General features: G+C 33.5%; 1 protein-coding gene across 4 annotated transcripts; it reads right to left on the minus strand.

Moving 5' to 3' along the window:
• KLRK1 (killer cell lectin like receptor K1) lies at positions 1–26,482 on the minus strand. 4 transcript variants are annotated; one of them, XM_020869481.2, is made up of 8 exons: positions 26,167–26,455; positions 24,089–24,186; positions 7,455–7,562; positions 3,905–3,997; positions 3,536–3,571; positions 2,799–2,950; positions 2,398–2,501; positions 1–834 (listed from the first exon to the last, which is right to left on the minus strand). In XM_020869481.2, exons 2-8 carry the CDS (start codon positions 24,108–24,110, stop codon positions 717–719), a joined length of 633 nt encoding a protein of 210 aa, XP_020725140.2. In that variant the 5' UTR covers positions 24,111–24,186; positions 26,167–26,455; the 3' UTR covers positions 1–716. The 4 variants fall into 4 exon arrangements, with proteins under 4 accessions (XP_020725140.2, XP_070320153.1, XP_020725146.2 ...); XM_070464052.1 differs by lacking the exon at positions 3,905–3,997 and having other exon boundaries at positions 26,167–26,482; XM_020869487.2 differs by lacking the exons at positions 24,089–24,186; positions 26,167–26,455 and adding an exon at positions 10,985–11,122.
• Positions 26,483–27,501: the final 1,019 nt, after the last annotated feature.

Consider the following 27,501-nt stretch of genomic DNA (forward strand, 5'->3'; position numbering starts at 1 on the left):
TCTTTTAAAACAAATTTTAAAAACCTTTTTATTATGGAAAATTTCAAACATACACAAAACTGGAAGAAATAGTGTAGTAAATCCCCATGGAGCCACCAATTAGCTTGGAAGAATTATCAGCACATGGCCAATCACATCTCATCTATATCATTATCTTGTTCCCTTTCCATTTTTTAACCAGTAGTTTCTTGTTGGTTATTTATTTTAAATATAGCAGTGTGTACATGTTAATCCTAAACTCTCTAAGTATCCTTCCACTCTCAGGTAACCATAAATTCATTTTCTAGGTCTGTAATTCTGTTTCTAGTTTGTAGACAAGTTCATTTATATCATTTATTTTTTAGATTCCAAAAATAATCTATTTCATACAATAATTTTCTTTCTTTGTCTTCATTCAGTATGACAATCTCTAGGCCCATCTATGTTGCCACAAATGGTATTATTTTGCTCTTTTTTATGGCTGAGTACTACTCCATAGTATATGTGTACCTTTTTGTCTTTATCTATTAGCTTTTATTTCCTGCAAAAAAAATTTTTATATGCTATACATGGAAAAATTCAGTAACTAAATAGAATTTTCTTCTTTTCTTCAAGAAATATGTGTGTTGAACACATTCTTGAACACAGGAAGAACTATTCTTGTTGTGAGCTTTCTTTGAGAACAGAGAATGGCTTTTGAGTCTTTGAATACTTCATATTTTATTAACTATAAGATTTTACACAATTCTCTGCATACAGATGTATGTGTTTGGAGTTAAGCAATTTTCTGTATAAGCTTTGAAACTCGAGCCATAGACTGCACAGGTTCCATTCTGCATTTCAACCATTGTTAGTCTAGATTAGAGAGAAGGACAGATTATATTCACAGCTTTATTAATGTAGAAATACAAACATGGAATAATATTTAAATATAGACACTGAAATAATATCATTTCAGGAGATTTTAGGACCATGTGTGTTCTTTCTTAGTTCATAGATATGCAAAATACAGCCAACTAAGATAACAATAAAAATTGCATTTTATTATAAATTATGTCACTACTTTTTGTACATTAGAAATTAGTCAATTTGAAAAGTCTGAAATCTTTTAATCTATGTATGTAAGTCAAAATGAAAGCAAAAAAAAATGAAATACTTAGAAATGAATTCAGAATTCAATTTAGAAGTTGGCAGATTCTTGGTTTGTGCAAAAATAAACAATCTTCTTCAGATATATGCAATTTTACTTGGTAAAAAATATAAAAATAAACTGTGAAATCCTCTAATATACATATACAAGTGTGTGTGCATATGTGTGTTTAGCTATTCCATGTGTATGCATGCTAAGTTATATCAGTCCTGTCTGACTCTTTACAAACCCATGAACTATAGCCCGCCAGGCTCCTCTGTCCATGAGATTCTCTAAGCAAGAATACTGGAGTGGGTTGTTGTGCTTTCCTTCTGGGGAGCTTCCCAACTCAGGGACTGAACCCAAGTCTCTTAAGTCTCCTGCATTGGCAGGCAGGTTTTTTACCAGTAGTGCTACCTGGGAAGCCTGGTAGTTCATGTAGAGATTGCTATATCTGTATATCTATTTTGTCCCAGGATCTTGAATATTTTATAGTTATATAATTAATGTAATAAATGGTGATTTGTTTTCTACTAGGAACCAGTAGGAAATTGAAAGTTGAAGAAAGAGTAATGATGCTATATCAGTGTGAAATTGAGAAAATGAAAAGTACAAGGTTTGATAGTATATGTATTTAAAAAGACAAAAGAACAAACTTTGGTAATGTAGGAAAGACTAGCCATTCTAGGGAAAAAAATTAAGAATTTTTTTTAGTAACTGCTCTTAGTTGGTCTCAATCTATGTACATTAAAGCCTCAATTTTTCTCACATTTTTTCATATGCTTCTTCAATTTCTGTGTTTGTTTCCCCAACCCACTCTCATCACATTTCATGAGGGTACTGATTACACTGGATTATACATTATTTATTTATAACTGTATCTCTGAAGTGTGAAGTTTTTGAAGACTCTAAGCCCTATTCATCTCTGTGGTTATTTCTGTGTAGTTCCTGGGAACCAAGTCACACTCAACAAATATTAATAATATGCAGAAACAGAACTTGGGTATGCTAGTTGTTTTGCTTTTAGCAAAATGAAATTTTGTACTTGCAGCATGAAAAATATTGAAATGAGATGATACAAGGTCTTAGTATTTCCAGAGAGTAAAATCTTTTTTGTTAAAAGTAAAACCTTGGGTAACACAGAAATGAGGCCGTCCCAGATCAATTCTAAGATGTACAAGGGGTTTCAAATTCCAAGAATAGAACAAAGTCAGAAGATAGATAGTCCTTATTGCAATATTACACGAAATACAATATTACATTTCCTTCCAATTGATAAGGAAACTTACAGGTTGGGCAAGAGGATGGAGCCATCTTCCCACTGCCAGGAACCATTGGTGGAAACTTGTACTAGTCCCATCCAATGATATGACTTCACCAATCTAAAGAAATCCTGTTTGAAACCGCAAACAAAATCAGAATTCAGAATTTCATAAATGCAAGGCTATAGGCATTTAACCTTTTCCCCCCGCACTTGGGGGAATGCATTCTCTCCACTAGCATAATTCTGACTTAAACACCACATACAAAAACCTGGAATTTCTGTGCTTTCTTATTTCTAATGCTGAAAGATTTGGGTTTGTTATATATGAGTCTTAGTGCCTCTCTTGTGTTTCAGGTTCACATTCCAGTGAGTCAGTTCATATCTTAAGACTAAATATAGAAAGGGGAATTAAAACAAATACTCAACCTGGTCATCTTTGCTGTATATCTTCAGGAGACTGGAATTTTGAGACATACAAGAAGCTTGGCTCTGGTACCAGCTTTTGCTCTCATTAAAAAATTGGTAGCAGTTACCTCTATAACATATCCAGTTTTTAGGACATGGACCACAGTAATTTTCTAGAAAGGTAGAGTACATTGTTAATTCTGCATGTCTGCACATTATGTGTGTGTGCATGCTGTTTCTTCAGTCGTGTCTGACTCTTTGTGACTCCATGGACTGTAGCCTGCCAGGCTCCTCTGTCCATGGGATTCTCTAGGCAAGAATACTAGAGTGAGTTAGCCATGCCCTCCTCCAGGGATCTTCCAACCCAGGGATCGAACCTGCATCTCTCTTATGTCTCCTGCATTGGCAGGTGGGTTCTTTACCACTAGTGCCTGCCTGGTCTGAACATAAGAGCAGATTTTATCTGGACAGGTTAAATACCTTTTTTATTTCAACTCTAAAATTCAATATAATTAACTCATTATGATCCTGCCCAAGGACATATCTCTACTGATTTATACAGGGAGGGATGCCAAAATGATGTCCTTTGCTTTTTACAAGTACCTCCTCATTATACATAAATACATCTACAGTGAATTATGGACAAGAATTCATCATTTTCATATTCACTTTCTTGTTCATGCCATCAGATATGTGCCTATACCCATATATAGATGCATACAGTTTGTGCATCAAAATATCAGAAAATTTTCACTTACCTTTCAAAGAAATTGGAGCTTCTTGGTTGAATAATGCTATTAAAATAATAGTTATTGAAAGAATTTATATTGTTAGTAACTTATAGTCTAAGCAAAAATATAAGCTCAATAAAAAATATACTCAATATTACTAGTTTATATTTCTGTGCCTCTGAATACTAGTCAAAGTGAATAATGCTATTAAAATAATAGTTATTGAAAGAATTTATATTATTAGTAACTTATAGTCTAAGCAAAAATATAAGCTCAATAAAAAATATACTCAATATTACTAGTTTATATTTCTGTGCCTCTGAATACTAGTCAAAGTGATGCATTACAATGGCCAGATCAATATTGCTGCTAATTACTTTCTCTATTATCACTTACGAGTTATGATCATGGCACTACATATTATTGCCATTCCAATGAAATGAATCCCCATAGCTATAGCAACGGATCTGGCAAGGACAAATGGAGATGCTGTCAAAGACAAAAAAAAAAAAAAAAGAGTGAGAAAGATGAGAAAAGGTTCTGTTATCTTTCTGTTTAACTTAAATATTAGAAGTGTTTTTAATTGAGGGGTGAGGCTTGATATCAGTTTTTCTCTGTGATTATTTTTCTCAGGAAAGGTAAAACAAGTATTTTGTAAATTAATTAAAAATAAGGGTATAAAAATGTAATATCCATTCTTACTCCTTTCTTCAAGTTCCCTAGTCCTACTCCTCCATTAGAATAAATTTCAGTTATCATTTTAAAAATTTAAAAATTTTCACACAGATATAATAAGAAATGCAGACAGTTTCCTTCAACTCTCTTTTACAAACACACGCTTAAGGAAGTACACAAAATATTCTGGAAATGTTAAGAAAATATCCTGGTGATTATTCCATATTATGTCTTACAAAGTTGTCAATTTTTTTTTAATTAGCTTCTTGCATTGTGTTTCATCAGTATATGAGCAAAATCTAATTATTGGCAGATGTTTATTTTTTTCCAGTACATACTTAAATGATTTCTTAGCTTTTGCTTTTAAATATAATGATATGAGTAATATTCACATATATCTGTGCATATTTTTTGAGTACCTCCCTAGGAGAAATTAATTAAAGGGCACATGCTTTTTAAATTTTTATAATGATTGAATGTTTCAGTCGAAATAAGCCACACCAATTTATGTAGCACCAAAAATAAATTCAAAAGCCTGTTTCTTCACACTTTCCTTCACACCAAATATTTCTATTTCTTTATATTTTAAGTATATATATATATATATATATATATATATCTGATGCACAGTATTAGTTTTAAAATCTAACTTTGTTTTTCCTGCTATGAATGAGATTAAACATTTTTCCATGAGGTTAAACAATGCTTTTGAAAAAAAATTTCTCTGAGATGTCTATATCTGGTCTGTTTCTTTTCAGGTTAAAATTATTAGTTCACGTCATGTCAATGTTTTGCAAATACATGTCCCAGATACCCTTTTGTTTTAACTTTACATATGATACTTTCGCGATGTCAAAATGGGTAATGGTTGACTTAATCAAACATTTCTTTATGACTTATGCTTTTTCTGATATGATTAAAAGTGTCTTAATTATTCTGAGTTTATAAAATATGTTATGCCCATGTTCCTTTGTGATATTTTGTGGTTGCCTTTTGTATTTGGTTTATTTGGTAGGGGTGTGTGTGTGTGTGTCTGTTTACTGTCATGTGGGAGTTAAACTTATAAAAAATTTATTTTCCAAGTGGACACTGACTTTTTGTAACATATTTGCTCAATAAATCAATGTGTTCTCATTGATATGAAACATACCTTTAGCATATAATATATTCCAATTTGTACCTGCACTTATTCCTATACTTTTTAGTCTATGTTTCCATTTAAACAATATGTAAAATTTTCTAATATGTAAAATACTTGAGTATTTATTACTGCACACAATATAATATTATATTTTATTTTTCGGATGATTTTCCCTATCATTACATTTCATATGTGCATTGTGCTTAGTCGCTCAGTCGTGTCAGACTCTGCGATGCCATGGACTGTAGCCCATCAGGCTCCTCTGTTCATGGGGATTCTCCAGGCAAGAATACTAGAGTGAGTTGCCATGCCCTCCTCCAGGAAATCTTCCCAACCCAGGGACTGAACCCAGGTCTTCCTCATTAGCAGGCTGATTCTTTACTGTCTGAGCCACTAGTGAAGCCCCATCCTTAAGAATTTTAATATCAGCTTTCCAAGAATCTGTCAGTTTAAAAATATGATACAATGGTTTTTCCATAGAATTACACTAAATGTATAAATTCAGTTCAGTTCATTCACTCAGTCGTGTCTAATTCTTTGTGATCCCATGAACTACATGCGGCATGCCAGGCTTCCCTGTCCATCACCAACACCAGAAGCTTGCTCAAACTAAAGTGCATCCAGTTGGTGATGCCATGCAACCATCTCATCTTCTGTCATCCCCTTCTCCTTTAACACAGAGATAATTTACGTTTTTAAAATGTCTTTTATCCTTGAATAGTTTCTATTTCTATAACACATGTCTTATTTTATGTTCACCAGTACAATTTTAAATGGGTAAGTTTATTTCTAGGATTTTCAATTTAAAAGTGTGCTGCTATTCTTTTCTGATATTTTGTTTTATGCATATGGCATTTGTTTTTCATCACATTTTCCTTGTTTTGTAGTTATTAAGGTAATTGATTTTGTCTTATTTTCAATCAAGTCCACTTACTAGATATCCTTATTGTTTGTAATATTTTAGGTGAAGGCTTAAAAAATATTTTTTTTTCAAATAATATTAATTTTGCCTTTTAACTCCAATTTTATATCATTTACCTCTTTCTTTTCTTGTTAACTCATGCTAACACCAGCAAAACAATCAATATTATTCAACAGTAATAATCATGAAAATTCTCTTTTTCTAACTACAGTGAAAATGCTGCTACCATTTAGCAATAAGCATAATGGTAGCTTTAGAAAAAAAATACATCAAAGGCAGTGCTTATATTTTAGAGGTTTCTAAAATTAAGTTCTTTTTAATTAAAAATTCATATCAATTTTTATCTGAAACCTTTTTAGCATTATGTATACATTCATACAATCTTTCCACTTTAATTATTACATAGTGCACAGTTTCATTCCTATAATTAATCATTGTAAAATGATGTTATTTGATAATATATTTTTAACATTTAATCAAAATTTATAGGTGAGAGTAACCTGTTGTTTTTCCTTTTGTGTAAGCTATCTCAGGCTTTATTTTTCACCATATTCCAAATTGGTTAAGAGAGCATACCTTCTTCACCACCCAGAAACATTTCTGTGAATAGCGGTCAAGTCATCTCCTCCATAATGTTTAAGGACATAACTGAACTGAAGGAAATTTGATAGTTCCCTTCTGTTTTCAATTTCTATTTACTTCTCCTTAAGGCTAGATTTTCATGGCTTCCCAGGTGGCTCAGTGATAAAGAATCTGTCTGCCAATGCAGGAGACTCAGGTTTGATCCCTGGCTTAGGAAGATCCCCTGGACTCCCGGAGCAACCCACTCCAGTATTCTTCACCAGAAAATTCCATGGACAGAAGTACCTGGCAGGCTATAGTCCATGGGGTTGCAAAGAGTGACTGAACACACACACACAAGTTTAGTTGTTCAGCAATCCCTTAGAAATTACTGTCTTCATTATTATGATAATTTCATCATTTTTAGGGCATGAAAAGATTCTAAACACAACACTTTCTGCCAAATTTTATTATATATTCCAATAGCACATGAGCTACCAGAGAAGACCATATAGCATATGAGAAAGAATCTCATATCTCCTTTCTTCATGAAGGTAAAATAAACTGAATGCTTATCATCAATTTAGTCACAGTTTCTAAGATTCACCTCAGTACACTGAGAGAGACAAATGAAACATAAGACTTACGGTTTTGTCCACGTTGACTTGTGGTTAATATACATGTTCTCTTTTGGCATTGTCTAGAAGCACCAGACTTTACTCGTTCACTGGCATAAGTATGAGATTCACTCATCTCTGGAGAAAAACAGTTCAAGCCACTATGTCATGGTCTTTCTGCCACTCAGTTAATAAATGTTAAAATTTAAGTTGGCATTTCCATCCATATCCATTTTAAAGCATAACATCAAATTACTTTTATTTTGTATTACCTTATGATTTTTATGCTTTGTGATATAAACAAATGCTGGGCTTAATGAAGCCCAAGCTGGAAGCAAGATTGCTGGGAGAAATATCAATAACCTCTGATAGGCAGATGACACCACCCTTATGGCAGACAGTGAAGAAGGACTAAAGAGCTTCTTGATGAAAGTGAAAGAGGAGAGTGAAAAAGTTGGCTTAATGCTTAACATTCAGAAAACAAAGAACATGGCATCCGGTCCCATCACTTCATGGCAAATAGATGGAGAAACAGTGGAAACAGTGGCAGACTTTAATTTTGGGGGCTCCAAAATCACTGCAGATGGTGACTGCAGCCATGAAATTAAAAGATGCTTACTCCTTGGAAGAAAAGTTATGACCAACCTAGACAGCATATTAAAAAGCAGAGACATTACTTTGCCAACAAAGGTCTGTCTAGTCAAGGCTATGGTTTTTCCAGTGGTCATGTATGGATGTGAGAGTTGGACTATAAAGAAAGCTGAGCACCAAAGAATTGATGCTTTTGAACTGTGGTGTTGGAGAAGACTCCTGAGAGTCCCTTGGACTGCAAGGAGATCCAACCAATCCATCCTAAAGGAAATCAGTCCTGAATATTCATTGGAAGGACTGATGCTGAAGCTGAAACTCCAATACTTTGGCCACCTGATGTGAAGAGCTGACTCATTTGAAAAGACTGATGCTGGGAAAGATTGAAGTCGGGAGGAGAAGACAGAGGATGAGATGGTTGGATGGCATCACCGACTCAATGGGCATGAGTTTGAGTAAACTCCGGGAGTTGGTGATGGACAGGGAGGCCTGGCGTGCTGCAGTCCATGGGGTCTCAAAGAGTTGGACACAACTGAGCAGCTGAACTGAACTGAACTGATATAAACAAAAGTACATTTATGCTATGGCAAAATATCTCTAGCAAGATCTTATGTACTATTAAAATGTTAATGTATTGTAATGAAATATAACATCAAAATAAAACAGTATATCATGAAAAAGACTGGTTTCTAAGGAGTTACACATTTGTTTGATTCACAGAGCCACATTTACCAAGTTAATAACCTCACAAATTGCAAGAAGAAAGAAAGAGAAAGAAAAGGGGAGGGGTTTGGATGAAGGAAGACAAAGAATATTAACACAGTCTGGTGTGGATCTTTTAAAAAGTTAAAGTAAATAATATGCATCTAGTGTCAATAATGTGAATTTGGTAGGAAAGAGTATATAGTAGTGTATCTAATGTTCTTTATAGTGAAGAACTTACAAAGAATAAAATAGGGTCTAAAATTTTAGGATAAAGATAAGCAAAGACTCTTGCCTCTGAACAAAACAAGTGAAAAATCATTTTTTCTTTCTTTTTGAATAGTAATCATTACTAAATATGTAAAATCCTCTTTATAAATGAAATGCTAATATGAATTACCTTTTACACCTAAAATTAAACTAAAACATTATTTTCTCAGAGGGTAAAGAATCTGCCTGCAATGAGGGAGACCTGGGTTTGATCCCTGGGTCAGGAAGATCCCCTGGAGAAGAAAATGGCAAACTGCTTCAGTATTCCTGCCTGCAGAATTCCATCGAGAGAGGATTCTGGTGGGCTACAGTCCACAGGGTCACAAAGAGTCAGGCATGAATGAACGATAAAGACTTTCACATAATATGTAATGTAGCAAACTTTATTATTAAATGTGTGAATAGGGTAAGAATATTTTATGGTTGAAGAAATTAAATTTTAGAGGTGGTCAAAGTCATACTGCTTACTTAATATAGTGTTACCACTTATAAGTAATTTATAATACTTTAAGAAACATTTTCAAATTTATGTCACTTGAATTGAATATCACAGAGATCCACTAAGGTAAATATGAAATGTTTTTTATCTCTGTTTACTAGAAAAGGAAACTTAAGTCCATAGAGTTGTGGAGTGTCCCAGATATCAAAGCTAGAGACTGGTAAAAGCCTGATTAAAATTCATTTCTAACTCCAAATCCTAAAGCTGTTATTATTTTAGGCTGCCTCAGATTGTGAGATACATTACTTTGTTAGTTAATGAAGGGGAGAAAAAGCTTTCAAGTTTTTGAAGCCTTGATTTAAAATATAATATGAACATAAGTGATTCAAAGTAAATTGCTTTTCTGTGACTTATATGTTTGATCAAATTCTGGGTATTTTAAAATTGTTCAGAAAGAGTAAACTCCATTTATACAGAAAGTATGTACCTCTGCCATGATGAACCCACCTATCTCAGACCAATCCCACTGTATAATTATGACTGCTTATCTATATCAAAGATGAATTCAGAGCCTTCATTTTTTAGAAAGGGTTCCTGAATAAAATAAAAATGGGATTTTTTTTTCCTAGTTTTGTCTCCTTGTGGTAAGTTAATATACTTACACTAGAAAAGTGAGAATACAGAAAAGGTTCATGCATGCAGATATTAAAAAAAGGAAAGAATGGAAATGAGAATTCGTATAAAATCAAGTAGCATTAACCTTTAAATTTTCCCTTACTAGAAAATAAAAAAATAATCATTTAAAACTGTTAAAAAGTGTAATAGTTGCTTTTAATTCACCTACACTAGCATATAGCGGTAACTGCTTTCTTTGCAAGGTAAATCTGGGTAGGATATATAAACTTTTATTGAATGATTTTTCCTAGTATGCTCTTTTTGAGCTTCTGTCCATATCATTGCCATCATTTACAAGTTATCACCATCATCATCATTAACAAAACTAATCTCACATTTGTTTATATATTATTTTAACATTGTCTAACATAGCTCTCAGACAAAATGTGTTGAATAAGTATGCATAATATTTAGATTTTTTTTAAAAGTTGCTCTGTATTTGATCATGATTGTTGGAAACAATGAAAATAATTTGTTTCCTTTTAGCAAGTAATATTGTATGTCACAGAGGGTAAGTGACTTGCACTAGAGTAGAAAACTCGCGCGTGAAATTTTAAATTGAAATTCAGTTCTCTAGTCCCAAAAGTAAAGATTTATTCTTTTAGCTTTATTTGAAGACTTCATCTTATAGCAACATCATAACTTCTGATTCTTCAATAAGTATATCCTATTTATCCATCATTAAATAAAGTGAAAAATAATATACCCCTGAAGTAATAAGTATTCCTTGCCTTCAGTAAGTCAGTTCAAACACTTAAGGAACAACTAGAATTACCTTACAACATAAATATTTTTAGAAACTTTCTTGAGGTTAAAACCTCAAGAGTTCTTATTTCTTGAACAACAGCTGTTAGAAACACACAGAGCGACGCACACAGACACACACCTGATCAGAGAAAGAAGATCCTGATTCTTGTGGATAAGAGTCTCCTGAAAAAAAGAGACATGTCCCGAGTTCCCCATTTAAAAATGACACTAGTGATTTCCAGTCAATTTTTATCCCTGAAGAAAGATATGATGGGTGTTTTTCTCATCTCATCTTTCTGTTAAAAAAGCACCACACAAACCACAGTACTTCCGCCTCTCATTGCACAGAATATTTCCCTTTTTGATGGAATAAATTTTATGTTCTAACATTTTATGACTTAAAAATGGTAAATTCAGTGATAATAAATAGCCAGAGTTTTAAGAAACAAATGATGGTATAACAGAATCACTTTCTGAATTTTTTCCAAAAGTGAATAATTTGTTATAAAACATGGTTGCAAGTAGTGGGTGGAAGAAACAAGGAGAAAAAATTAAACTTCTTAATCATTTTGTGAAAAATTAAACTTCTTAATCATTTCATTTGAGTGGACTTAACTGTGCTGTATCATATAAACTGAAACCACAGAGAGAGCTTTCATATATACACTACTAATATGTACATACATATATAGGTATATATACCTAAACATATATGTGTATATATACATATGTGTGTACATTTTGTTAGTGGTGTTCAGTCCCTAAGTTGTGTCTGACTCTTTGCAACTGTTTGCAATGAACTGAAGCACACCACTCTCTTCTGTCCTCCACTATCCCCCAAGTTTGCTTAAATTCATGCCAATTGAGTCGATGATGCTATCTAACCATCTCATTGTCTGCCACCCAATTCTTTTGCCTTCCATCTTTCCCAGCATCAGATTCTTTTCCAATGAGTCAGTTCTTCACATTAGGTGGCCAAAGTATTGGAGCTTCAACTTCAGCAACAGCCTTCCAATGAATATTCAGGGTTGGTTTGATCTCCTTGTGGACCAAAAGACTTGTAAGAGTCTTCTCCAACACCACAGTTTGAAAGCATCAATTCTTCAGTGCTCAGCCTTCTTTATGGTCCAACTCTCACATCTGTACATGACTACTGGAAAACCATAGCTTTGACTATACGGACATTTGTATGTATGCATACCCATGACTTTTTAATAATGAAAATAGTAAGTGTATACAAAATAAAAATTCTAGGATGAATCATCATATGCCTAGTGTAAATAATTATCAACTTACATCCCAAATTTCATTGTCTATGTATGTGAGTGACTCAGGTTTATCTCTGCTCATAAGTAGGGCTCTTTTCTCTTTTTTCCTTCTGAACACCACTCATTGTATAACTGCTTCTCTGTTGCTCAGAACAATAGCACCAGATCTCTTGGCAGAGTAGCAACAAAAATCAACTAATGCCTTAATGCTCTGGTTTTTAGCTATTTATAACTTCTGTTATAAATTATAAATTTATAATTTATATTTAAGAAATGATGACATTTCATTTCATTAACAAATAATGACAATCAAACTGTGACATTCAAAAGTTTAAAGAGATTGAATGACTAAATGTAATAAACATTAGATGGTGTCCTGGATAGAATAATGGAACAGAAAATAGACATTAAGTAAAAACTAAAGAAATATGAATAAAACAGTTTCTTTAATATCAACATCAGTTCATTTGTTGTGAAAAAAGCACCATTCTAATATATGCTGCCAATAATAAGAGAAACTGGACACTGGGTTATGGGAACTCCTTGTATTATTTTTTGTACTTTTTATATTAAAGACTATTCTAAGATAAAAATTTATTTAGAGTAAGTTTTAGTGAAAGTTGGACTCTTTGTACTTCTTTATAATATTATATTCTATAGAATAGCAGCTATCATTATCTTTATTTTTATTATAAATTAGATGGGGCAATTTGAAGAAGAAAACAAAAATATGTACTCTAAAGGAAAATAACTTTAAAAAAAAGTCATTTTTATGAACTCTCACTGAACAGTTCAGTTCAGTTCAGTCACTCAGTCGTGTCCAACTCTTTGCAACCCCATGGACTGCAGTATGCCAGGCTTCCCTGTCCATCACCAACTCCTGGAGCTTGCTCAAACTCATGTCCATTGAGTCAGTGATGCCATCCAACCATCTCATCCTCTGTTGTCCCCTTCTCCTGCCTTCAATCTTTCCCAGAATCAGGGTCTTTTCCAATGAGGTCAGTTCTTCACATCAGGTGGCCAAAGTATTGGAGTTTCAGCTTCAGCATCAGTCCTTCCAATGAATATTCAGGACTGATTTCCTTTAGGATGGACTGGTTGGATCTCCTTGCTGTCCAAGGGACTCTCAAGAGTCTTCTCCAACACCACAATTCAAAAGCATCAATTCTTCAGTGCTCAGCTTTCTTTATAGCCCAACTCTCACATCTATACATGACCACTGGAAAAACCATAGCTTTGACTACATGGACCTTTGTTGGCAAAGTAACGTTAATGCTTTTTAATATGCTGTCTAGCTTGGTCATAGCTTTTCTTCTGGAGCAAGCATCTTTTAATTTCATGGCTGCAGTCACAATCTGCAGTGATTTTGGAGCCCAAAAAATAAAGTCTGTCACTGTTTTCATTGTTTCCCCATCTATCTGCCATGAAGTGATGGGACTGGATGCCATGATCTTACTTTTCTGAATGTTAACTTTTAAGCCAACTTTTTTTACTCTCCTCTTCCACTTTCATTGAGAGACTCTTTAGTTCTTCTTTGTTTTCTGCCATAAGGGTGGTGTCATCTGCATATCTGAAGTTATTGATATTTCTCCTGGCAATCTTGATTCCAGCTTGTGCTTCATCCAGTCTAGCATTTCTCATGATGTACTCTGCATATAATTTAACCCTGCATATAAGTTAAATAAGCAGGGTGACAATGTACAGCCTTGACGTACTCCTTTCCCAATTTGGAACCAGTCTGTTGTCTCACTGAACATGTGCTTGTAAAAACAGAACTTCAACCAGTAAATTCATGGCCTATTCAATAAGTAAGAGATAATTATCAGGAGATAATTTTTAGTTAATAGAGCAATTACATAGACACTGTAACTATTTGCTATGTACCAAATGTGTAAGATAAAATTAACATAGGTAAAAGTAAGCTCTGCAATATTTGATAAAGCTATAGCTATTTTTCTGAAATAAATACATCATTTTAAAAATTTCTGTATGGATAGCACAGATGTCAAATAGTTTTATAGGGGAGAGAAATTAACTTTCAAGGACTTTCATTATAAATTATACAAAGTTTTGTAAACTATAGGGGGAAAAGGAGTTGTTGCTATTTTTTTCACTGCAACTGGAGTTACCTTGATTTCCAAATTAGATGAAAATGTGTTAATAGAAAAAGGAAAAGTTAACCTTATTTATGAACATTGTTACAAGATTGTAAAACAGTCCCAAGTCATATCAAACACTGTATAAAACTTCTTAGCATATAGATGACCAAATTCAGTTTATTTCAGGATTGTAATAATTCTCTTTCAGAAGAATGTTAAATAAAATGCTACAAACAATAAATTTAAGAAATAAAAGAACATGATTGCATAAAGATGGAGTACATGCTTCTTATAATTCAACAACTTTTCATGATAAACAATCTTTAGTATATATACCAGAATCTATATAAACATTCTTTTTTTTTCCTTCAAAGTTTAAACTTTTATTTTGTATTGGAGTATGGCCAATTAACAATGGTGTGGTAGTTTCAAGTAAACAGCAAAGGGACTCAATCATACATATACATGCATCCATTTTCTCCCACACCACCACTCCTATCCAGGCTGGCACAAAACATTGAGTAGAGTTTCATGTAATGTACAATAGGTCATTGTTGGTTATCCATTTTGAATATAGTAGTGTGTATAATGATCTCCCCAAAGTCCCTAACTATCCCTTCCCCCTGACAGACCTGAATTTGATAAACATTATTCTTAACCTCAAGGTATTAGTAGATTTTTAGAAAATCATTAAGACAAAATGATGATAATACCACTTCATTTTAAAATCATTGAGGAGATTCTCCAGCACCCTTAAGACCAGCACAAAAATATTGAAAAATATATATATATATAAAAAAATATAAAAAAAAAGATAAGGACTTAAAAAAATTTTTGCTGATGATATAATTATCAACATATAATATAAAAATAATTTAATGACTAGTTAATAGAAATAATATTAGTATAACTGAATGTAACATTAATTTGTAAATTCTCTCATACTAAAGGTCAATAATAAACAGAAACAATTAATTAATAGCCACAGTAGAAACATTGTTAGATACTTATGAACAAATCTAACAGAAATAGACAAGATCTATATGGAACTTATTCTATAATTTTATGTAAATATTGTTAAACACAGCTAAGTTTTAATAGGACCACTGGGTCTAATAAATATGCCAATTAATCCTAAAATTGTTCAGGGGTTAAATTCACTTCCAATTAATATCCCCTGTTATGCTATGTTCCTTAAAGAAAAATCCAAGAGTAGTCCTGTCACTGTTGAAGAAGAAAAAACAATAGCAACCTTTTTCTTCTAGATATCAAGACTTTTGCTAAAGCTACATTCAACAAAGTTTTGTTACAACAAAATGATATGGGAACATAAGCAAATCAGGCAAACTGAAAGAGAAAAGATACAAACAAGAAATCATGTGTATCAATGAAAAAATAGATTAGGTATCATTGTAGATAAAGTAGAAAATGAGGTACTATTAAATAATTACTGCTGTGAATTTTTAAACCATTATAAAAACCCAAATGTGTATATGTACATTCTGCCATATATACATCATATGCAGAATTAGGAACTTAAATCATAACCTGGTGTGCATAAAAATAAGTAAATACATGAAAATTGATATCAATTCATAAGATTGATTCAGTATACATTTTATTTATTTTCATTTCATTTATTACATTTATTTCAAACACTGAGATAAAATATAAAATAAGATAACAAAACACTAAAATTATAAGGAAATGCAAGGTTATCAAACTCAAAAATTTTAACAATATACTGAGAAAAGAAGGAAAGCAAATTTGGTAGTATGTTTCAACTTGAACAATAAACAATTGTATTTAATATATATATACATATATATATATATATATATATGCTTTAGTGACAACTATTTGCTAGACGCTTTTCTAAACCTTGAGAATATTAAATAATCTAGGCAAAATTTCTTGCCTTGTAATGGAGATTATATTTTAGTGTAGGTGATAGAAAAATGGAAAAGAGAGTGTGAAATAATTTCAAGAATAAACAAAACAAGTGACTGTAAAACACATTGAGGGGAAAAAATAGTTATCTTCTGATAGTCTTTGACCAATATTCTTTTCAGCTAATCCACATTTTCCATTGCCAATGCTACAGAATAAAGCGAGACCTTGACATAAGAAATACAGGCAGACATTTTCTTAAAACCACATTTTAAAAAAAAATTGATCTATAAAAGGAAATGAATGTGGGGTTTTTTATGGGGAAATCTAAATCACACTTACTTGAAGGGTTTTTTTTTTTTTTTTTTATGTTAGCAGCTTTAGGTTTAACCGATGTGTCTTTTAAATAAAAGACCAAGAAAAAAAAAATAAAGTAGAAACAGAACATCTGAATAGTCTACTCATTTCATTTATTTCAAATAAGAACTTAGAATCCTGTGGAAAACTCACAAAAATATACTTACAAAAACAGTTTCTGGAAAGAGACAACGTAAGCATGAGGAGTGTCGTGTCATATGTAAAGCTCCCTCTGTAAAGTGAGAGTGAGAAAAGGAGTCTTTTTTTTTTTTAAAGATAGAGGGCAAATAATTTTTCATTAATTTATTAATTAAGGTATGATTAGCATATAATATTATATTAGTTTCAAATGTATAACAATGATTCAATATTCACGTATATTGCAAAATGATCACCACAAAATTCCAGTCAACAATCTGTCTTTAAGGATTCTTAAAGAGGTATGTTCTGAGTCAGGAATGTGAGCTAAAAAAATGGAAAGACAGGGGAGACATTTAAAACTTCCTAGTGTAAGGAGATAGTATGTATAATGAAATTCCAACATCTTTCTCAATGCTCAGCACACATTCACCCTGCACCAGTCATCGTGGGTCATTTACTGAGGGTGTGCTCAACAGTAGTGATATTTCAGTGACATGTGAAATTGCAGAAGTACATGACATTGCTTTCAGAAGACATACTTTCTAATAAACGGTGTTTTATTGGACCAAAAAAACGAATTTATGCAGATGGAGTAATTTGACTACAAAAATACATGTATAGGTTTCATAGGGACATATGTATATGACATTTTAAAACTACTGGAGATAGAAATTTACAATGCTTTGCAAACAGCCTGGGTTCAGGTCATCTGAGAATAGCCACTGCCACCTCAACAAGCTCTTCAAAATTAAATTTGTTAAGTGAGAATAACCACTACGGTTAATCAACAGGCCTTCTTGGCCAGTAAGGTACAGTCTGGCTTGCATGACTGAGCTGTGTTAAGCTCTTCCTGTGTACAATGAGGGGCGGAGGTGGTGAGGCCACAGAGCAGCTTTGTGGTGGGAAGCTGTCCTCGGGGCCGGATACTCATCTCAAGCTGTGATACTAAAACTGGATGTGGTCAGGGGTGTTTGCTGGACAGTTGCCTGGAAATGCGAGCACAAGCTGTAGGACCATGACCAACAGAAACTTTTGTAGTATTGATTTTTTCATAAATGTGTTTGAATCGATGAGACAGGACAAGAAGATTCTAAAATTCATAACAAGAGCAATGAAGTAAATAAGCCCGACTGGAAGAAACAGAGCTGAGTCTGGATACTCACGGGCAAGTTGGAGCAGAGTGAAAAAGTGAAAGATCGGCAAACACACTTGAATAAATAATTACTCAGAACTTAATATAAATTCAGAACACAGCTAGGTGTTACATACTTGGCAAGGCACATATAAAGTCAACCAGTACATTGTAGTAGAATGAACATAAGGCAGGGATTTCATAAATCTTGAATGTATACTTCAGCAGGAAGAGGAAGAGACTAGATCACCATCTTGGCAACTAATATTGATTGGCATGGTTTCTTGAGTTAGTAACGGATAAATAATTACTTAGCCCCATCTTAGTTGAAGTCTTCTGTGATTTAAAAAATAAACAATTCTATCGAGGGGTCATTTCTTCAACAAAGAAATGTTTTCCTTTCATTAACTTAGCCCGTGCTAGAAGACTTCATATTTGTTTTGTTTTGTTTAATATCAATCTATTTGATATAGTGAAACATAAGAGCATTTCCCTGCTGTGGTATTAACTTATAATTTGTGAATAAATGGCCATGTCAATAGTAACTCTTTTCAAAATCACTCTCAAGTGAAAAATATGCATGACTTACAAGTTAGATGTCTTCAAATTACTATTAGCATTCTAGTTATTTTCCTTGTTTGATTGCTTGTTTGTTTGGCATTTAATCTTAACTTTTCTGCCACAATGGTTATCTCCAGTCACGGAAAAAAGGAAATATGCCATTTACAACTTCTGCATCTTGAATCCAAACTCACTTTCAATATCAAAGAATACTAGGATTTTGTCAATATCATGAAATGTGGATATTATTTACCCCAGGTACACAAAGAAATAGATCTAGGAATAAGGCAGCACTTTTTCCAAGGAAAATGGGTCATTAGTTGCAGATGTAGGTAGAATCAAAGTCTCTCAAATCACTTTTTAAATGCACCTAATAGCAGTTGGTCAAATTCTAATTTATTTATTGCTTCTTCATTTATTGTTAACAGATTCACTTACATAGACAGGAATAAAAATGCATTGTTTAAACTCTACAATTCTTACATTATCCTCTTGGAGAGTTTGAAAATATCTACTGAAACCTTGCAGTTTTCCTTCTATGGTTGTAGTTAACCTCCTGGAGCCTCTTTATACTGGCTTATTTTTTCTCCATTATTATATACTGAATTAATAACATCAAAGCACAATAGAATATATATATGTACACACACAAATAGGAAACTACTTGTACTTTCATAAAGACTCTATCCTATTTCTAGTTTGAGTTAGTCTTTGTTAAGGATTTCTGTGTGTCAAGTGTATTGTTTGGCAACAGATATTTATATACAGTTTAAAAAAATAAAAAGCACAGTCCCTATTATCTAATTGTTCACAGTCTGTTTATAGACATAAGCATATGGTTTTAAATGAACATGTAATTTGCAATGGTAAACACAATTGCTAGGTATTAAAGAAGAGAGAATTATATCTGACAATTTCATAATGGATTACCAATATCAACTGTGAGGAAATGGTGTTAGGGAGATGTCCTGGATTAGGTGATTTAGAAGAAGTTTCTTTAAAAACAATATGTCTCATATCAAACTTCCCTTGTGGCTCAGCTGGTAAAGAATCCGCCTGCAATGCAGGAGACCTGGGTTCGATCCCTGGGTTGGGAAGATGCCCTGGAGAAGGGAAAGGCTACCCACTCCAGTATTCTGGTCTGGAGAATTCCATGGACTACATAGTCCATGGGGTCACAGAGAGTCAGACATGACTGAGAAACTTTCATACATACATGTTAGATAGCAAGTTGAATGGGGCTAAGATATTCCAAGAATTGATGATAGAAATGATGAAGACTTAGAAGAAAGAGACATTAAAATGAATAAAGAGAGCTATGTGTAGTCCAGTATTGTTGGTTTAAGTGAGGTTATGAATATCTGGAGATGGATGGAACACGGAACAGTCTAGAATGACAAGAATTGAGTGTGAGGCTTTGTCTCACTCACTTTACTGAGTGTGACAATCTCCAGGTCCATCCATGTTGTAGCAAATGATATTATTTCATTCTTTTTCTGGCAGAGTAATACTCCATTGCATAAATGGACCACATCTTCTCTGTCCATTCATCTGTTAATTGACATTTAGGTTGTTTCCATGTCCTGATTGTTGTTGTATTATAAATAGTGTTGCAATGAGTGTTAGGGTGTATGTATCGCTTTGAATTAAATTGGGAGATTGAGATTGACATATAACACTACTATATAAAAATAAATAATTAATAAGAACTACTGTTTAGTACAGGTGGCTCTACTTAATACTCAGGAATGACCTGTAAGAGAAACTTATCCTCCTGCCCTCAGTCTTTCCCGGAATCAGGGTCTTTCCCAGTGAGTTGGCTTTTCACATCAGATGGCTTCCACAGGATATTCAGCATCAGTCCTGATTCAGCTTCAGCATCAGTCCTTCCAATAAATAATTGGGGTTGATTTCCTTAAGGATTGACAGGTTTGATTTCCTTGCTGTCCAAGGGACTCTCAAGACTCTTCTCCAGCTGTACAACTCAAAAGCATCAATTCTTCAGTGCTCAGCCTTCTTTATGGTCCAGCTCTCACATCTGTATATGACTTTTGGAAAAACCATAGTTTGACTTACAGATCTTTGTTGACAAAGTGATGTCTTCGCTTTTTAATATGCTATCTAGGTTCATCATAGCTTTGCTTCCAAGGAGCAAGAGTTTTAATTTCAGGGCTGCAGTCACCATTGCAGTGATTTTGGAGCCCAAGAAAATAAAGTCTGTCACTGTTTCCATTTTTTCCCATCTATTTGCCATGAAGTGATAAAAGTGTATGCCATGATCTTAGTTTTTTGACTCTTGAATTTTAATCCAGCTTTTTCACTCTCCCCTTTCACTTTCATCAAGAAGCTCTTTAGTTCCTCTTCACTTTCTGCCATAAGGGTGGTATATCTTCATATCTCAAGTTACTGAAATTTCTCCCAGCAATCTTGATTCCAGCTTGAGCTTCATCCAGCCTGGCATTTCACATGATGTACTCTGCATATAAGTTAAATAAGCAAGGTGACAATATACAGCCTTGACATACTCCTTTCCCAATTTTGAACCAGTTTGTTGTTCCATGTCTGGTTCTAACTGTTGCTTCTTGACCTGCATACAGGTTTCTCAGGAGGAAGGACAGTTGCTCTGGTAGTTCCATCTCTTGAAGAATTTTCTACAGTTTGTTGTGATCCACACAGTCAAATGCTTTAGTGTAGTCAATGAAGCAGAAGTAGATTTTTTTTGGAATTCCCTTGTTTTTCTATGATCCAGTGGATGTTGGCAATTTGATCTCTGGTTCCTCTGCCTTTTCTAAATCCAGCTTGTACATCTGGAAGTTCTCTGGTTGGTTCACATACTGTTGAAGTCTAGCTTGAAGGATTTTGAGCATTACCTTGCTAGCATGTGAAATGAGTGCAATTGTGTGGTAGTTTGAACATTCTTTGGTATCTCTCTTTTTTGAGAATGGAATGAAAACTGACCTTTTCTAGTTCTGTTGGCCACTGCTGAGTTTTCCAAATTTGCTGGCATATTGAGTGCAGCACTTTCACAGCATCATCTTTCAGGATTTGAAATAGCTCAACTAGAATTTCATCACCTCCACTAGTTTTGTTTGTAGTGATGCTTCCTAAGGCCCACTTGACTTCACATTCCAGGATGTCTGGCTCTAGGTGAGTGATCACATCATCGTGATTATCTGGGTCATGAAGGTCTTTTTTTGTACAGCTCTTCTTAATATATTCTTTTTCTGTTAAGTTCATACCATTTCTGTCCTTTATTGTGCCTATCTTTGCATGAAATATTTCCTTGGTATCTCTAGTTTTTTTTAAAGAAATCTCTAGTGTTTCCCATTCTATTGTTGCTCTATTTCTTTGCACTGATAACTTTCTTATCTCTCCTTGCTATTCTTTGGGACTTTGCTTTCAGATGGGTATATATTTCTTTGTCTCCTTTGCCTTTCTCTTCTCTTCCTTTCTCAGCTATTTGAAAGGCCTCCTCAGGCAATCATTTTGCATTTCTTTTTCTTGGGGATGATTTTGATCACTACCTCCTGTACAATGTTATGAACCTCCATCCATAGTTCTTCAGGCACTCTGTCTATCAGATCTAGTCCCTTGAATCTATTTGTCACTTCCACTGTATAATCATAAGGGATTTGATTTAGGTCATACCTGAATGGCCTAATGGTTTTCCCTACTTTCATTAAGTCTGAATTTTGCAATAAGGAGTTCATGACTTGATGATTGTGAAGTGAGAATTGACAAAGTCAGATTTTCACTCTGTAGGTAAACAATATGACCTGTTCAGAAGATGGTAGATTTGTTATAAATGGAGGTATGATGAAAAAACCTTAAAACAAACATAATACTTGAAGATGAAATATTGAAATATTGTCCCGCTAATATAGCAAGGACACATATAGGATCTTTACTGTACCTTCTACTCAATATTGGAAATAAAGCCCTTCCCTATAAAAATAAGTAAAAAACAAACAAACAACAATTGCACCTGGAGGGAAGAAATGAAGTGTGATTGTTTATAGATGCAATAGCTTTTTATATAAAAAATCCAGAGGAATATATATTCAAAATGACAGAATTCATATATAAAATCAGAGAAGTCATTGGAGTTAAGGTCAAACTGTAAATCTCATTGTATTTCTGTTTGCAACAGCAAAATTACTAAAAATTTAAAAAATAAAGATGCCATTTACAAAAATATGACTAGGAAATACCTATATTTCTGTAAGATTTCAATATGGAAAAATATAAAATACAAGGGAGAAATGAATGAAAACCTACTTCATGAAAGGATAAAGCATGATATTGATTAGAAGAGTAAATATTGTAACTATGACTCTCTTTACAAAATATTTTAAAGATTAAATGAAGTCCCAAGCATAATTTCAGTTTTTAAAAATGGCTTTATTGTGGTATAATTTACACAGCAAAAAATTCATCCAGTTAAAGTATGTAAAATAGCTATTTTAAATATATTTACAATTTACAACCATCACCATTATAAAAATCTAGGAAGTATTCATCATTGATCAGTTATCAGTCATTTCCTATTCCCATCTCCAACACAGCTCTAGGTAATCACTAACCTGCTTTTGGTGTCTGTTCTTCTATTTTTGATATTTCATGTAAATGGCCTCATACACCATGTGATCGTTTAGAAAGTTTGATTGTTGTAAACATGTTGAGCAAGAAAAGTCAGACACCAAAGGAATGATGTCTGTACTTTTTGGTGTGAATATTATATTTCAACTGTTTTGAAAAAAACTTTTATTATTAGAAAAAAGAATGTAATTCATTTTAAACTTTATGCAGTCATAATATTATTTTTAGAATATTAAAAAACAGAGACATTACTTTGCCAACAAAGGTCCGTCTGGTCAAAGCATTGGTTTTTCCACTAGTTATACATGGATGTAAGAGTTGGACTATAAAGAAAGCTGAGCGCTGAAGAATTGATGCTTTTGAACTGTGGTGTTGAAGACTCTTGAGAGTCCCTTGGACTGCAAGGAGATCCAACCAGTCCATCCTAAAGGAAATCAGTCCTGAATATTCATTGAAAGGACTGATGCTGAAGCTGAAACTCCAATACTTTGGCCACCTGATGCTAAGAGCTGACTCATTGAAAAGACCCTGATGCTGGGAAAGATTGAAGGCGGGAGGAGAAGGGAACGACAGAGGATGAGATGGTTAGATGGCATCACCAACTCAATGCACATGAGTTTGAGTAAACTCTGGGAGCTGGGATGGACGGGGAAGCCTGGTGTGTTGTAGTCCATGGGGTTGCAAAGAGTTGGACATGGCTGAGTGACTGAACTGAACTGAATATTATTTCCATTTCACAAGAGCTAAAGTTACCCAACAGCATCCAAACTCATGTTTTAAGTCTCAAGTTTGTGCTTGTAAGTATACTTATTTGGGAATTTACAATCATCTGATTTTAAGGCCCCCCCCCCCCCCCGAGGTTAGCACTGCACAGTTTCTTTTTTTCAGGTGATAAATCTGTTATCTCATAATGGAAAAAAAATGCATAATTTTGTCATATCATTTAAGGACAACTCATGAAACAACAGCATATTTCATGTAACTGTGATAAAAGATTTTTGAAAACAGGTCATGATTTTAATATAATTTTAGCAAGAATTTGTTGTTTGGAAAATTCTTTAATATTTACATCATTTCATTAACTTTCAACATCTTCCTTCAGCTTTCTATAATTCAACTTAAATCTTTGATATTATCCTTAAAATTTTTAGTTTCATATTTTCCTCCTCTACATAGTATTATTTTTAAAAACTTACTGTACTTTGCAAGTTGAGCCATTTTGCCACACCCACAGAAGATCACTGCCTTCTTGAAAGACTGGAATCCACCACATTGAGAGGGACTTCAGGTATTTCTATACAAAAGTAAAGTATTTTCTCTTAATCACTATGAAAAATTTTATTATTTCTTAAAATGCAGGTAGTGTGTTCTTTCAGAGGATCCTTAGTTTCCTGAACAAAACGAAAGGGTTAGATCCGAATCTAATACTAAAGACATAAAGTTGAATGTTTTAATATAGCCAAGACATTAACCAATATCTGTACTTCTGATTTAAAATTAGCTCAGTTATGCTTAGCATTTTCATTGTTTTTTATGTAAATAAGGAAAATCTACTTTACATATTTTGTTACTCATGTTGTAAAAACTCTCATAGCAAGATTTTAAATGAGTTTTTAGATTCTGTGTTTTTATTTTTCTAGATACTGTGACTCTATCCATGAATTTCTCTACTATATTTTTCAGAGTTTCAGTTTTAGAAGGAAATTAAGGGGTTGAAATTGAGAAAATAAGTGACATGAAAGCCAAAGTTTTGGTTGCTGGACTTCACACCATTTGTTAACTAAATAAACCCTGAATCAACCTGTTTCTGTATTGATGGATTCCAGTGAGCCAGACAAGGGGTCAGAGACTCATTTCTCTTGGCTACTCCCTACTAAGTACAACTATACACACTGTTTCTGTATTGGTGCATTCCAGTGAGCCAGACAAGGGGTCAGAGACTCATTTCTCTCTGCTAATCCCTACTAAGTACAACTATAAACACTGGAATTAAGGACAGACACAAGAGTGGAGAATTCTGAAAGAGAAAGGTGAAGTGGCTGGAGACCCTGTATTAGGGAACAACAATTAGGAGCATTTTGTATCATCCCCCCAAAGAAGAATATGACCTAGGCCTGCTGCTTTCGAACATCCAACACCCAGGTTTTCTGTAGAAGGTGGCACAGGTAAGCCGCTCCTCTGCTGTGTGAATCCTGTAGGCAATACCAGATGAGCCTTAAAGGTGATCCATCAGGACACCTGTTAACAAGGAGCAGTCAGAGGGAGTTCTTCTCCTTCCTCCACTGAGAGACTCTAGGATTGGGTGGTAGGGGTGGGAATGGGACCAGCAAAGGGAATCCCACGCCTAAAAGTACTGAACCCAGAAAACTTCTTTATCCCTGAGGACATAAGACTCCATTTTTACCCAGAGACATTGCATAGAATTGATCTTAAATGTTACATTTACATTATGAGCAGTGGAAAATAACAAATTATGCAAAAATTCAGTAGTAGTAGATGCAGTAGTTTTTGCAGTAGATGAACTGCAAAAACATCATATGGGAGTGAGCAGAGACAGAAAGAAAACTGCATGATATATGATTCCACGTATGTGTCCATGCGTGCTTAGTTGCTTCAGTCATGACTGACTCTTTGTGACCCCAAGGACCGTAACCTACCAGGCTCCTCAGTCCATGGGATTCTCCAGGCAAGAATACTGGAGTGGGTTACCATGTCCTCCTCCAGGGCATCTACCTTACCCAGGGATAGAACCTCCACTCCTGCATCACAGATGGATTCTTTACTGCTGAGCCACTGGGGAGCCCATGATTCCATGTATATGAAATTCAAAAACAAGCAGAGATTCTGTAGTATTAAGTCAGGACAGCAATTAGATAAGGAGGGAGGAGATGTGATGGGAAAATACACAGAGTTGGGTACTGGGGCCAGGAAACTTCAATTTGATGCTCTGTTATGTAATCACATGACTCAATACACTTTGTGATAGATACGCTCACTCATATATTTAGTTTCCTTAATGTATGGGAAAATGAAATAACAAAGTTTATTTTAGGAAGAAAATCATTTATTAGGGCTAGATTTCCATGAAAAGCAAGAAATGGAAATTATCAAATGTGCATTAAAGTTGTAAACACAGAAATAAAACATAAAGTCACACAGTGGAGTATTAACAGACTAAAAACTACAACTATGTACAGAACATGAATGAATTCCACAAAAATAACATTGGCTGATTCAAGTCTTTGCAAAGTGTTAGAAACCTTTAATGTCTTACCCTTTCTTCTTCATTATCTATATAAAGCAGAGTAAAATTCTTAGAAGCGCAGGTCGTCACTCTCATTCCATTTTCTTTTTCCCCCAAGACTAGTGTAATAGCAATTGTTGGACTCTGTAAACCAGCTAAGTCACAAGGGAAGCCCACAGAGCAGCTTGGTGGGCTACAGTTGCCGGGGTCGCAAGGAGTCAGATATGCCTGTGTGACTACACAATGGAGGGAAATTACCAACTGACTCCAAGTAAAGGAAATATTTAGCATCTTCTAAAGAAGAAATTTAATTTAGGTTAAATTTTGTAAGGAAAGGAGATTTGAAGAAAGGAACTTATGTGACTATATCCAAATAGATATTGAGAGGTAAAATATTAATGATAAAATTTCAAATTGTAAATATACATTTGTATTCAAATCCAAGAGAACAAATATGGCATGAACAGTAAATAAAAGTAGAGAATAAATGTTTTTTCATTGTTTGAGAAGTAGGTGAAAGCACTAACTTGTTCTTTATTGAGTAGAGAATACAAACTGTAAAATGTAGGGCACTAATAAAACTAAGGCATATTAAATGAATAAGTTCCTGTAGAGGAAAGTAAAAAATATCTATTGCAAAAGATAAGAAAAAGATAAAGCAGAATGCAAAGAAACAATATACTATACTTAAAAATTAATTATATATGCTTATATACAAATAATATATATAAAGTTTACAGTGATTTTGAAATTAAGTTAAATATATATGGAATAGCTTTCCATTTAAATTTTAAGAATGTTATAATTTAAAATATTGTACTTAATACAGCTATTATTGTGAAATATAAGAAAAAGATAAAGGAGAATGCAAAGAAACAATATATTATATTTAAAAATTAATTATATACACTTACACACAAATAAAGTATATAAAGAATACAATAATTTTAAAATTAGTTTAAATATATATGGAATAGCTTTAAACTTAAATTCTAAGAATGTTTGTAATGTAAAACATTTTATTAAATATAGCTTATATATATAAGAATTATTTTAATAACTGCTATCTTAATGACACTTTTTAAAATGAAACATAAAAAGGAAATTTAAGAAGATGAAAAATGATATCATGCAGCACAAGCTGATAGAAATGCTAAAGTTAACAGTCACTACATTAACTGTACTGTCAGTACTGTCTGTACATTAACTGTCACAATATAAGGCAAGAACCATGTTAGAAAATATGAAGCATGTTTCATAACAATGTATTAAGGATCATACTATTAACAATTAAAAAAATCTGCATGTACTTAATAGTACAACTTCAAGAAAGATTTGAGAAAGGTATGTAGGTTAAACTCAAAC

This window comes from Odocoileus virginianus, unplaced genomic scaffold (genome assembly GCF_023699985.2).
Source record: "Odocoileus virginianus isolate 20LAN1187 ecotype Illinois unplaced genomic scaffold, Ovbor_1.2 Unplaced_Contig_11, whole genome shotgun sequence".
NCBI classification, from domain to species: Eukaryota; Metazoa; Chordata; class Mammalia; order Artiodactyla; family Cervidae; genus Odocoileus; species Odocoileus virginianus.

Excerpts from the sequence above, each read along its gene's own strand:
- KLRK1 (XM_020869481.2), bottom strand. The coding sequence starts at position 24,110 with ATGGCTCAACTTGCAAAGTACA. Across the intron at positions 2,951-3,535 it reads AGCTCCAATTTCTTTGAAAG|AAAATTACTGTGGTCCATGT; the intron begins GTAAGTGAAAAT and ends CTACCTTTCTAG. Across the intron at positions 835-2,397 it reads TCCATCCTCTTGCCCAACCT|ACTAACAATGGTTGAAATGC; the intron begins GTAAGTTTCCTT and ends TCTCTAATCTAG.